Genomic DNA, 13,851 nt, shown 5'->3' with positions numbered 1-13,851 from the left:
GGTGGAGCTGCCACGGCACGATGCCCTCTCTCGATGGTAAATGTAGGGAACAGTCCATCGGGCCTTAAAGTACCCCTGATCCAGGCCACCACTGACTGCTCAGGGTGGGTCCTCTCCGCCCGCTCTGGGAATCCTAAAAGGTGCACATTATTGCTCCAGAAGCATCCCTTTGTTTCGCCACTCTCTTCTCCAGGGCCCTGGAGCGGGATGTGACCACAGCGACCTGCTTTTTCAAGGTAGCCTCCTCAATGGAACCCTCTGCCAGCCGGACTTTATCAGAAACCTTGCAGAGGTCAGTACATATGAGATTAACCTCTAGGCCCACAGTTTCAATCGTGTTTTCTAAGGTCAGTCAAGAACCCTGAACAGCCTCCAGTAATCCAGCCCTCTTGGGTTTACCAGCTGCCTGTTCAGCTGCCTCATCACCCTGACCACCGCAAAACGTGTACATCGCTGCAGTTCCATGGTATTGCCCCAGGTGGACCCGTCAGCCTGTTCCGGCCCATGAGTTATTAGAAGGCCTAAACGGTCACTGTGGCTGGCTGCAGCTGCAGGGCAATTCCTCCTTCATAGGGGGGTGTGTGTGTAAGGTGCAGCGCAGGCCTCCAAAAGGCTTCCTACTGCCTCTATCCAGCGCAGCAACCCCCAGGGCCCAGCCTAGAAACGCGCTACTTATTGCCATCAAATGCTGCCGAGGGATCACCTCAGTGGCCGCTTGGGGACTGGGTGTCTCCTGATGATATCCCTCACTCCAGTGGAGCCAAGCAGCCACGAGCAAGCCAGCCGGGTTGGTGGGGTGGTGTCCACGATCCAGATGATCAGGCGGAGGACTAGGGGTCTACAGAGGGGGCACCAGCAGATACTGCGTCGCTCCCCTCACTCATCTCACGCAGTTGCAGCAAGGCACCAGCCTCCGGGCCTCCAGCACCAGCAGTCCAGGACGCTCCACGGCCCGGGTGGGCGTGTCCTCTTGGTAGTGCCCCGCTTACCATGGTGTACTTGCCCCCACACTAACGGACGAGCACTGCTCCAAGGGCACACACGTGGCTTAGTCAATGGGACCCTACAAAGTAAGTGGTTGTAAACGTCGTCACCTGTAAGATCCAGCAAGATGATGAGAAATCTCAAAAATATGGATCAAATAAGAATTTTAAAAAGTGGCATACTCTACTGTAATTCCTATTGGGATTGCTATTCAGGTGGAAGAGATTCCTCTACATTTTCAGTCTTGAGTTATGAATGCATGTCAAGTTCAATCCCTGTACTTGTCGTCCAAGAGACTTATAACCTACAACACATCTGAAATCCTTTTTATGGAATCTCCTGCTCACCATATTGGATTTGTAAGACAGGGAGGATATAGGTGTAGACGTAACGTTAAACTAGTCCCAATTCCTGGTAGTTAAACAAAGGGCCCTAATGGACTCCCAGCAGAAGTGATGAAAAACTATCGAGCAAATTGCTAGGGCACATGTTGGCTATGTTTGAAGCAGCACGGCAGGATTAATGTGGAGAAGTGTGGCTCAAATGGTTAGAGCGGCAGACCCTGATGCAGAGGTCTGGCCTGGGACCAGGGTTCAATACCCGCCTCGGCGGGTCTTGGGCTCAATTTCCTCGGACCCGATAATTCTCGCCTTGGTGCCTATTCTAATCATGGGTCCCACTCTGTGACTCTGGGCAATAGCTTGCTTAATCTCCACAACGGCCCCAAAAGCGCTGGGATGCCTGGTTTCACCCAGGGGGTGCCCAGGAGTGGACACTCACAGGGAAAACCAGGAAGGGTTCCTAAGCGGTATACGTACAGCGCCGGGACACTACCTTTGGGAAGTAGCTGTGCGCTTTATAAATATCAGTACATTGATGCATGCAGAGAGACCTCTACGTGGTCAGAATGTATCTTACAGACAAAAAGAAGACACTCCGAGATGACTGTACCTCATATCAATCCATCGCACGAGGAAGGTATTGGCCAAGGCACTGCCATTTGTTTATTTGGGATTGTTAAGAAATTATTATTACACCCGGACATGTCTGACTTCATTCTGAAAACACAATTCCTCCAATTCCTCTGATAAGCTGACAGTTGTGCAAGATCAAGAGGGGAATGGTGCAAAATGACCCTGCTGGCTCTAGCATGGGAACTTCAACACTGGTTATCACAGCTATGAGACATCTCAGTACAAACTCTGATTCGAGTTAAGCTTGATGCTTGACTACTTTCAAGGAGCACTTCACCACAGCCCTCAGTCCCTTCATCGGATGGCTTGGATCCTCATAATCAATCTAGAGTTTTGGCATTTACAGATACCCGTGGTTTGTAAAAGAATCTTAAAAGTGGCCACAGCCCCTTTGGCCATCAACGCTTATAACCTGAAATGGAAATGCTTTATTTCAGGAACAGGAAAAGAGAGTCTGAATCATTTAGAAGTACTTCATAATTAGTTTCTTCTATGCCTTCTTTATTAGCTAAGTCCAGCCTATCCGTGGCATCCATAAAGCTACATCTAGCAATACCAGGATTCTAAGACGGCCATACAAAATCTTGTTATATTCTGAAAGACCCAGCAAAGAATTCATCAAGGAATTATTTCGGACAATACATCCTAAACACTAATTCCTTTGAAATGGTAACTCAGTACAAGTTTGCCAGCACAAAAGTCTGTGCCTTTTGAGCTGCCAATCCACCAGGTGTCCCTACAACACTTGTTATGCAAAACTACTTTCTTGCTAGCCATTACTCACATTGGGAGAATGAGTGAGTGAACGTCCGGCGTTGTGGTGCAAAGAACCTCGCATAGGTTTTTCCAAGGACAAAGTAACATTAAGTACAAACCCAAACTTCATTCCCAAAATGCCATCTACCATCAACTTTGACCAGAAATTCTTGCTGCCAATATGTTGTTCAAATCCCAGCAGTCTAGCAGAATGAGCGTTGTATTCCTTGCACATTAAAAGAGTTCTCTAAATCTATCTTCACAGCACCAAGACCTCCGTCTCATGGAGCACCTTTTTGTAGGTTTTGATACTGTGACTAAAGCGAAGCCTATAACAAAACAGACTCTAGCAAGATGAATCACAGCTTGCATTCCATAAGCTCATATATCCATGAATAATCCTCTTTCCAGAGCAGTCAAAACTCACTTGACAAGGGCTATTACTTTTACTACAGCTCTTTCAATAGGAATTTTGGCTTAAAGACCTCTGCTAAGCAGCAACTTGAAGATGATGCATGCTTTCGTTAAGCACTACTGCATCAACCTTAAAAAGAGCAAAACAGTAGCAGTGCTAAGAAGCATTTTTAAGTAGGGTATGCTTCATTCCCACCTTCCTCGTTTCCTTCAGTTTACCATGTTGGTAATCCTAAATCAAGCATGTGAATCTGAAAGATCTAATGCTGGAGAAGGAAGAAAGTTACTTACCTGTAACTCTGTTTCTCCAGCAGTGGTATCTATCGTATATTCACATGTGACAGACCCCCCACCACCTTTCATGAGGCTTCATTCATTAAATTTAACACTGAACGAACTAAAACATCTGGAAAATTGTCAGGGGAAGGGTAAAGAAACACTAATGTACACCAGGAGTGCTGGCTTCCATCTGGTGCAATTCAAAATTGTACATCATTTTTATAATACAAACCACACTTAGCAATGCTTTCTCTACCAATGACTAGTCTGAATTTAAATGCATGCCTTTTGCTTTACATGGAGCAACAGCAGCCTTTCAAGGATTAATAGATGGAGAATTCCAACAACAACAAGAATGTGTTGGGATTTGCTTGTGTTGGTGTAACTATATGCAACAATACAGAAAAGACCACAAAAACAATTATCTGTGGGGCGGGGAATGCTTAGTTTAACACCGTAGTCTACAATCTTTTGTGTAATGCGAGCTACTGATGTTCAATGAAAATCATTGCGAATTACGAATATTATTAGTGTAATAGTAACCACATCATGCACATTTACATTAGTGGTCACAGTCTGCAATAGGACTGCCAGCAGTAATGTAAGAAAGGCATTGTCAATTTGGAATACCTTTACATGGGTAATATAGAACTGTCACAGCTGCAATGCCCCTGGCAAGAATGTAGTACATTTAGTAATATATCCCCATATTATTTATCCTTCAAAAATAAGCTTAATTATAGTTTGGAAACTCTGCAATTGTCTCCAAACATCAGCTTATGAGTTACGAAAATGCACATATTTTCTTCCTGAATACACAGTTTGACACACATACATTAATTCAGCTTGTAAAAGGTTCTAACTTGGTAGGTTGGGATGCACATAGGAGAGCTACTTACAGGTAGCTGGAGAGCTACCAGTAGCTCACAAGCTCCTCGTGGGGAAAGCCTAGTTTAATACATGAAAGGCCTTACTGCTAATCCAAAACATATATATATATATTGTTTGAAAATCTGTATTAACGGTTACCTTTTAAGATTTTAAATCTCTCACAATAAAAATTGAAGTACACGCATTCCTATAATTATTCAGTATATACTAGTCTTCATAATAAACTGTCGTTCTGTGACTGACTTTTCAGTTAGAGGCACTGTGGTATTACATGATTTGAAAATAACATTTTATCTAAGGCCAAAAGAAGGCTTCGAATGACTAAAACAGTCCAAACAGAATACCTGAGCTGCACATGCCAGCCTACAATATAGTGGCAAATGATTGTATGGGAGGCCTGAATGCTCGGAGTGTTCTGCAGCCGGAAACGTTATAGAATATAGGAGCGGTTTGCCTCCCTGGCCCTCCTATTAGCGAAGTGCGGAATTGCCATGTATTGGCGCGCCACTGAGGGACCCCCAATAGCAGCCTGTTTGGGAGCAGACAGTAAGTGGGGCGCAGCAGAGGAAGATGTACTGAGGAATGAGGAGATACAAGGTGTGCGCCACCAGCGGATCTCTGTACAATGGGCTGAGCTTGTCCAGCACTTCCGACAGCATGGAATGGAGAATCAAGTAAATGCAATGCAACAACCTCCCCAGGCAACACCCAACCTCATACGCACACCCGGAACACAGGGTGTATCCCACCCCAATAAAGCTTAATGCGAGCCACAACTCAAGCCCTATGACAAGCCGCATAAAAACGCTACGAAGCACCCACCCTCTACACTTCCCCCTCCTGTCTCCCCCCTTTTATTCTGTTGCAACCACTGAGGTCCCAATTGATCGCCCAGTTAGCAAAAACTAGACTTACCCAAGTTTGCACCCGTTCAGGTTCTATACCATTGGGTATTACACCATCCAGGGTGCACAGGTGATATATACTGTCATCTTGATCGACCATTATTATATCCCTTTGACCGAGCATTACCTGTTCATGTGTAGTTGTGAAACACCAAGGGGTCGATTCCGATCCGGTAAAAAGCGCTCCGAATCGTCTTACGGAGCGTTTTTTCCCCATACGAGTCGTACCTGTAAACGTCCCATACGTACGACAAAGTACGATTCGTACCAAGAGCCGTACTCCGTACGCGTCGTACCAGACACCGTACGACTCTAATCTCCGTACGATTCTCCCTCGGAACCCGCTGTACGCGACATCTGTAAGGTTCGCTGCTGGTTTTTACGACCCAGCAAGTACGATACGTGTCGGGTACGCACCGTACGACCCTTTTTCTACGGGAGCTGAAAACAGCCGTAAAAGCAGAGTTCGCGCCGAAACAGGTACGGAACGGCCCCCCGGGTACGGTGCGTACCCCCCATGATCGCAGGGGTTCGCACCGTACCCCTGCGATCATGGGGTGTACGAGCCGTACCCCATGTACGATCGGTGTACGAGCCGTACCCCCATTGTATGATCGGTGTACGAGCCGTACCCCCATTGTACGATCGGTGTACGAGCCATGTACGATCGGTGTACCAGCCGTACCCCCATTGTACGATGGGTGTATGGCTCGTACACCGATCGTACATGGGGTACGGCTCGTACACCGGCTCGTACACCGATCGTATATGGGGTACGGCTCGTACACCGATCGTAAGATGAGGGTACGGCTCGTACACCGATCGTATATGGGGTACGGCTCGTACACCGATCGTACAATGGGGGTACGGCTCGTACACCAATCGTACAATGGGGGTACGGCTCGTACACCCCATGATCGCAGGGGTACGGTGCGTACCCCTGCGATCATGGGGAGTACGGACTGTACGGTGTGTATGTGTTTGTGTGCTTTTCCGTATGACTCACCCTTACCTGACGTGGACCGTACGAATCGCGTCCTCATACCCCGGTCCGGATCGTACTTGTCGGGTCGTATGGCATGTGTACGAGTCGTACGGTATGTGTACGAGTCGTACGGTTCACGGTTTCAGCCTTGCAATACGTACGGATCGCGACGATTCGGACGGATTCACGGAATACGGATTGTACTTCGCGACTCGGACGGACGGGTGCGATTCGTACGGAGAGGGCTCCGGATACAAATCGTACAGACGGTTTTTTTCCCGAATCGGAATCGACCCCCAAATGTATGATTACTATTCTTAAATTGTTAAACAAATATGGAAAAAAAGAAAACCCAATAAAATGGTATATAAGAATCTCGTGGCAAATGATTGTTTGGTAACTAAATAGGACCTCAAGCTTGAGAGAAGGCCACGGAAAAAAGAAATACACATGTTGAAATGGGAATTATTACAGAATCCACCATTGAGTTTACCTCTCCGCTTGTACTGATCACCACATCTGATTATTGTATGCATTTTTGAATTTATTTCAGAATAGTCTGTTAGATTTCTAAGTTTGGCACATACCCGAATCCCATAACAGGCAATGTAATGGGTTGGCAAAGCCCACCAATATTTCTTCATCATGGATCTTACCACAAGATATTGACCGAGTAGCTGCTGGAGAGAATTAGTTTTCATAACAGTTCATTGTATGGATTTGGATGCACATCAACCAAAATGTTCTAAAAAAGATTTGCGGATTTATAGCCATATAAGTTGACAATTGAGCACAGGAAGGAATGTGAACGTTATGTCCCAAATAATCTGTATCATATTTGCATCTCCATATCTGGGTAATCTAGGGTTGAGTACATTACTCCTTGCGTTTGATAATTGAATAGGTTTTCTTTTGTATGCCATTCACCCCAGAACCCTTGCTTACTTCCTGCACTCCAGTGTTGGGTCTGGACACCGATGAGGTGCACTAATCACTCCGGATTCTAGAACAGGTGTAGGTGACTCTCTAAATTTTTGATCAGAAAACCAGCTGCTAGGTCTTATCAGGTTCTCTTACCACCTAGTTGTAGACAACTCAAAATGCTTGTTTTCTTCCTTACACTCTCTTGATGAATCCAACAGCAGATAATGAACTACATTACGGCCTTTTGTTACCTGGTAGTACTAAAGGAGCAACAGGAGGAACATTACTAGTATACCTGATCTACTGCCGTGAGTTGAAAAGATATAGGCAAAAAATGCTTTATGACTAAATGGGGCCACTGGCTTGAGGAAAAGACCACCGAAAAAGAAGTATAGAAATGTTTAATTGAAAGTGCTCCATCAAGTCGGTTGAACTCTACTAAAACCGGTGTAACCAACGTCCCCTTCCTCCATTACCCCAACTACCATGATCACATTTATTACAAATATTCTGCCCACATTACCACCAGAAGTGTCAGTCTTCCACTTTAGAAGCCATCTGTGATTGCAGCTTTCATCACGTCGAAGCACTTGGATGCCTGCTGCTACCGTCTCAACATTTGAAAATATCTGCCTCACTTCTCATTCCCAATTACTAAAACCTTTATCAGGAACTTTTACTCTGTAAGTTGTCCCCCTCAGCAAACTATTCATACAGGCCAGCTAACCTTAGTCATTTTACAGGATTCAGGCTTGTCTACAAATTCATCTGCAGATTGGTTCCAATTGATTCATATAATATAACTTTGTACATTGTGTCTTGGACCTACTACTCATTCACCTTAAAACAATAACCAAGAAACATGGCATTTTTAGTTGAAGTACTAAACCTTTTTTTCTGGAATGCCCCCGTGATGGAACCTAAAGGCTCCATCATCATTATTTAAGTTCACCCAGTTTGGGGCAAATCCTTCTGTTTCTGATTCCTAGCACAAACCGGGGGAGAATAACGCTTCCAACCATGCATGTAATGTTTACTGCTTTTTGCAGTGCTTTGTCACATGAAATTGCCTCCGAAGAGTCCATTGGCCTTTGGACTGTTTATTGCATGCTAGAGGTTCATTTATTTCTTAGCATTCCTCCCTTTTGGGTGTTAATGGTTTTTCAGATTCATGTCCCTATCAACTGCCTCTGCAGGGCACTTCTTCTGTGCTATTAGAACTTCATCCCACTTGAGTCATAGACCTACTGTTTACTCTTATCGATCTGTTAGAACTTAAATCTCTTGTATTGTATGCAAAAAAGGATTAGCCAAGCACCATTGTTAGATGGGGACGCCAGAGTGTGGTTTTTTATTTTCACGTGTGATGGAAATTCAACTAAGCACCAACACTAAAGCTTAAAACACAGGGGTTACTAGTTCATGTAAATTGTGTACACCTGTTTTTGTATTGCATAATGGAAATTGTGCTTTTTGTTGCATTGAAAATTTGCCTTTACATTTTTTAGCTACCTAATTTTATATATTTTTAAAATTAATTTATGAACTTTTTTCTGAACATACTCTGATCATTTTGCATGAGAGTAAATAGAACATGAAATTTGAGACGTTTTCTATGTTTTAGACATTTTTTTTATTGTGTTTAATCAAAATGAGAAAACATAGATGACAGACCAGACATACATGTTTACATCACATATTACTATTTTGTCTGATCACTTAATCAATTTTATGCAGTTTTGATCAGGACATTCCTCTGTTGTGTATATATATATGAACGCGACTCCTATTTCCATACACTGAGAAACAATAGTCCTTGGAATTCACACTGTTGTCCCCACACTTTTATACGTTTCTATGGACAACTTCTACTTAGATAAATTGTCTTTCCATCCTCCATACAACAGTCCATATTGCACACCACTCCCTGAAGCCTGGTGTCTGGGTCCCTCCTTATACAGCAGCTCAGTATTGTCTGGCCATGGTCAGAAGAATATTACATAATATTTTTACATACGAGGGAACAATATGATGTTTCCTTTATGGCAGGTAGCATACTTTTAGCATCCCTATTAACCTCTATTTTAGAAATTCTCACCAGGCAGTTCTTGATTTTCCTCTCAGATTATGTATCTGAAGAGTATATATAAATATATATATATATATATATATATATATATATATATATATATATATATATATATATATATATATATATATATATATATATATATATATATTATATATATATATATATATATATATATTTATATAATTTTTTTTTTCCCCTGTCCCTACATCCTCTGAGGCTTAATTCGGACCTAATGTGTCCAAAGAATTTGATTTGGTATATGTGTAGTTTATTCTTTGTAATTGTTTGAGCTGAACAAGATCGAACCCCACCTTTATGCCACCTATTTAGGTACCCAGATCTCTCTGTCGTCCAGACCACTAGGTCTCTAACCCATCTCCCTGTTACTGGAACCATACAGTCAGGGACATTTTTAATCAGTGTATTGTTAATGAACAATATTGCCTTTTCTGGTATGGCTTCTTTGAATACTCTATTTGTGAGGGCATTACTCTTGCACCACAACCAGTCTCTCCTTGTGTTTGTATAACAAATGTCTTAGTTGCAAATATAGAAAAGCGTGCAGTTTCAGATTTTCAGTCTTTCAAGTGTTGCAGTTTGTTCTTCATAGTTTGTCTAACTAGCGCTTTAACTTCCAAGATGCCTATAGAGCAATGTATAATTGCTGTAGAGACAGTTTTGTATCCTTGACTACCCACTTTCTATAGAGGAGTTAATACAAGCTAAAGGTGATAGTATGTTTTCCCTAAAGGCTTCTGAAACACGTTTTATAACAACAATTAAGCTCCAGACAAGTGTCCTCAAGTTCTTGTTATGAAAATGTCACAAATACGTTTTTGTGTATCCGTTTTAAATATTCCAAGGTCTTTCTAGCCATATCTTTTTGACAGTATGAATGCTGGAATGGTTGTTTCTTTTAATCCCAGTTCTAGTATTTTGAACATAGGTCCACTAAACACCAAATTTCATTCAGTTATATTTATCTGTTGTTGTTTCTGATATTGTTTGTGTGACAACTGTGAGGGTAGAAAGTTATAGCTGGAATATATTCTTATGTTGTCACAGAAAATGAAGAAGGACCCATACACAATTACCATGGTTGGGTTCTCCAAAGTTACAAACTACCTCTTTGATACGTTTCGGGGCGGAGATCCTGCTATTCAACAGCGACCACCTGAAGAAATGGCTGATTTTCTTAGTGATACTATTCCACGATTAAAAATGAACCAGCAGGAAGAACCTGGATTTGAAGTTATCACACAAGTAAGTAGTCATCTGAGTGATACTTTCCCAGGAACAATCTGTGGATTAGAATCAGTTCTAATTGATGTTTAATGCAGATGATAGCAAAACATTTATTGAACCAGGGCTAATTTGGTTTTATTTTCCTGATCTAATTTGAATTACCTCATAACATTTATTTTATTTTGGTATTTATAGAGCACAGTTTACTGTGAATTTTTGGAGCACTGTCCATATAACAAATGTAAATTAAAAAAACAGGCTCCATAAACTACTATGATGAAGAAGTAAACTGTCTGTGGGCGAAATAGAAGGTGACTAAAAGGTGTGAAAATGTAGTCAGGTTCCAAGATCTGGCCTGCCAGTTGAATTCCACTGAATGATGCTGGACCTGTCTGGTGAAAAATCTTATTTTTTTCTGGGGTGACATTGTTATATAGAGGCTAAACAAGGCATTACTTGTTTGGAGGTTTAACATATGTAGCTTTTGGTGTTTTCAGTATAAGCAGGTGTGTTTTACCTCTCCAGCATTAACTCTTTTATATATTTTCATGCTTAAATTATTCCCATCATCAGGCTGGGAATCCCCAGTAGTATTATAATTGTTTTTTAAAACCTATTTTAGTTGTCAACTGCATACACATCGCAGAGCTCTGCACACCAGAGTCATCTGCTGAATCATGCCGTATATTGTTACAGGAGCAACTGACTTTAGCAAATGTCATCCAAGGAAATAATATATATATATATATCCCCCAACTCGCCCCTCCCTCTCCCCCGAAGTCGCACAATGTCCGCACAGTCCTTGCCACAGCCTTGATACATAGCAACAGAGTCTTAGCACGATAACACACGTCTCCCCGGACCCCCACCCCCCCCCTGCGCCCCTACAACCCGGTGTACAGCAAGACTCATCCTAGTGAATGAGCCTACATAGCAGTTGTTGGCTCCAACCACAACCCTCGGTAATCAGCCCATCTTTTCCTTATTTTGTAATGTTTGTGTGCGCCGTCCTCCCTTATTCACCTATTGGGACACCTCCTCTACTACACAACAAGACAACGCCATACATGTTATAGCACCCCACCCCGTGCAACTCGCTCCTCCTGAACGCTTTTATGGCGAGAGTACCAAATATAGTGTCTTTCTTCACCAATGCCACTTGCACTTCATGGCTAGAGCAACCGCATTTCTGGATGATGCTTCCAAGATTGTGTTCATCCTCTCTTACATGGGTGGCGACGCCGCTCAATGGTCCATCTCCTTGGTGGACAACGATGATCCCATGCTCTACAACCTGCCGGTTTTCAAGGAAGCACTGTGGCGGTTGTTTACCCGACACACCTTTGTTCAAGCCGCAGACAATGACCTGCTCAATCTGAAACAAGGCAACACTGATTTACTCTATGACATTACAACCTTTAATAGACTCGTCATAGAAGCCCGTTGGCCCGAAACCAAGAAAGTATCCGTGTTCTACAGGGGTCTGCGCGATGATTTGAAGGACTTAATCTCACAGATGCCCGATCCTCCAGATGAGATAGGTCCTTTCATCGATCTGGTAGTCAAGGTCAACTACAGGATACAGGAGCGAAGGAACGAGAGAAACAAAGGAGGCGACAACCAGTTCCTGACTTTCAACGATAAAGCAAAGGACGAGCCAACCCCTTCCAGTGACGTGCCTGAACCGATGCAGATAGGCGGTATAAGGGGGCCTCTCACTAACGAGGAAAGAGAGAAGTGGAGAAAACAAAACCAATGCCTGTACTGTGGTAACAACGGGCACGTTGACAGGGAATGCCCAGTGAAGCCTCCCCGAGCTAAAGGAAGAAGACCATTTGCACTGCCTGTATCCAAGAACGACAAGGCGGGAAACGGGGAAACCCAGTAGGTAGTGGGGTCCAGCTACTGGGTTCTTCGTCTAGCAAGGCAACAACCCCTGCCTTCTTCAGTGGCAGCCACCATCTGGGTGTTGAGGTGGCCCTACAAACCTGGACAGGGCAGGTATGGCAGGTAACTGCCATTCTCGACTCAGGAGCCACCGGCAACTTCCTCGACACCCAGTATGTGACGAACCTGGGAATGGCTACAGTAATGAAGACAAAACCAGAGACAGTAAAAGCAGTGGACGGCACTGATCTCAAGGGTTTGGTTATTTCATTAGAGAACTAACATACGGAAACCATTGCCTTCGACGTAATAGATGCTCCCCAGTTTCGAGTTATTTTGGGCCTTCCGTGGTTAGTGCGTCACAACCCACGGATAGACTGGGCATCCGGAATTCTGGTTTTGGATGCGGTCTCCTGCATCACCTCTTGCTATAAGCCTACCGACTCCTCATGTGGACGTGCTATACAGGCCCACACATGCCCCTGACAGGAACGGGTATGACAGTACAGGACAAAGTATCAGAAGCATACCAAGACCTGGATGCAGTATTCGACAAGAAGGGAGCCAACACACTTCCTCCTCATCGTTCGTTTGATTGCAGGATCGACCTGATTCCTGGCTCCATATATCCTTGTAGCCGGATATACTCCCTCACCGAAAAGGAGAACGAGCACCTCCGCTCCTACCTAGATGAATACCTAAGGAATGGGTTCATTCGCCATTCTAGATCCCCTGTATCCTCTCCTCTTTTCTTCGTGGCCAAGAAGGAAGGGGATCTTGGGACTTTTATAGACTTCAGGGCAATGAACGCCATCACCATCAAAGATAGGCATCCTCTGCCTCTGATTTCCAACTTACTGGACCAGGTCAAAAACGCCTCCATTTACACCAAGCTGGATCTCAGGGGGGCTTACCATCTAGTCAGAGTCCGGAAGGGCGACGAATGGAAGACAGCATTCCGGACCAAATTCGGCCTTTTCGAATACCAGGTCATGCCTTTCGGACTCTGCAATGCCCCATGGCGTTCCAGTTTTTCATTGACGAGGCATTGAGGGAATACATCGACGTATTCTGCATAGTATATATCGATGATATACTGATCTATTCGCAGACCACGTCCAACATTTACACGCCGTCCTTCAACAGCTGGAGCGACATGGTTTGTACGTCAAGCTGGAGAAGAGTATATTTCATACCACGTCTGTCAAATTCCTGGGGCACGTCATTACTCCAGCTGGAATCCAAATGGACAAAAAGAAAGTTGAGGCTATCTTACACTGGCCCTTTCCAACCACTGTAAAACACGTCCAGAGATTCCTGGGGTTCGCCAATTACTACCGCCGCTTTATCACAGGCTTCTCCAGGATGGTCAGTCCCATCACTCGCTTGCTGCGCAAGGAGGTTCATTTCAGCTGGGGTACTGACGCTGAGCATGCTTTCCAGGAGTTGAAAAGAAGATTCACCACAGCTCCCGTTCTGAGACAACCCGACTCTGAACAAACATTTAATGTTGAA

At 43.9% G+C, this 13,851-nt stretch overlaps 1 protein-coding gene across 6 annotated transcripts in view; it reads left to right on the top strand.

Annotated features, from left to right (window-relative positions):
* TBC1D15 (TBC1 domain family member 15) overlaps positions 1-13,851 on the top strand; it is a 607,052-nt gene that overhangs the window by 237,747 nt on the left and 355,454 nt on the right. For 4 of the 6 annotated variants that reach the window (XM_078678222.1, XM_078678231.1, XM_078678214.1 and 1 more), the window contains exon 7: positions 10,270-10,467. The exons of the other annotated variants lie outside the window; for them this stretch is intronic. In XM_078678222.1, coding sequence (XP_078534348.1) covers positions 10,270-10,467 — 198 coding nt within the window. The remainder of the gene's footprint in view (positions 1-10,269; positions 10,468-13,851) is intronic. 6 annotated transcript variants of the gene reach the window in all.

The sequence above is a fragment of the Lissotriton helveticus genome, chromosome 1_1, assembly GCF_964261635.1.
Source record: "Lissotriton helveticus chromosome 1_1, aLisHel1.1, whole genome shotgun sequence".
In the NCBI taxonomy this organism is placed as follows: Eukaryota; Metazoa; Chordata; class Amphibia; order Caudata; family Salamandridae; genus Lissotriton; species Lissotriton helveticus.
This window is presented reverse-complemented; position numbering and strand designations above follow the sequence as displayed.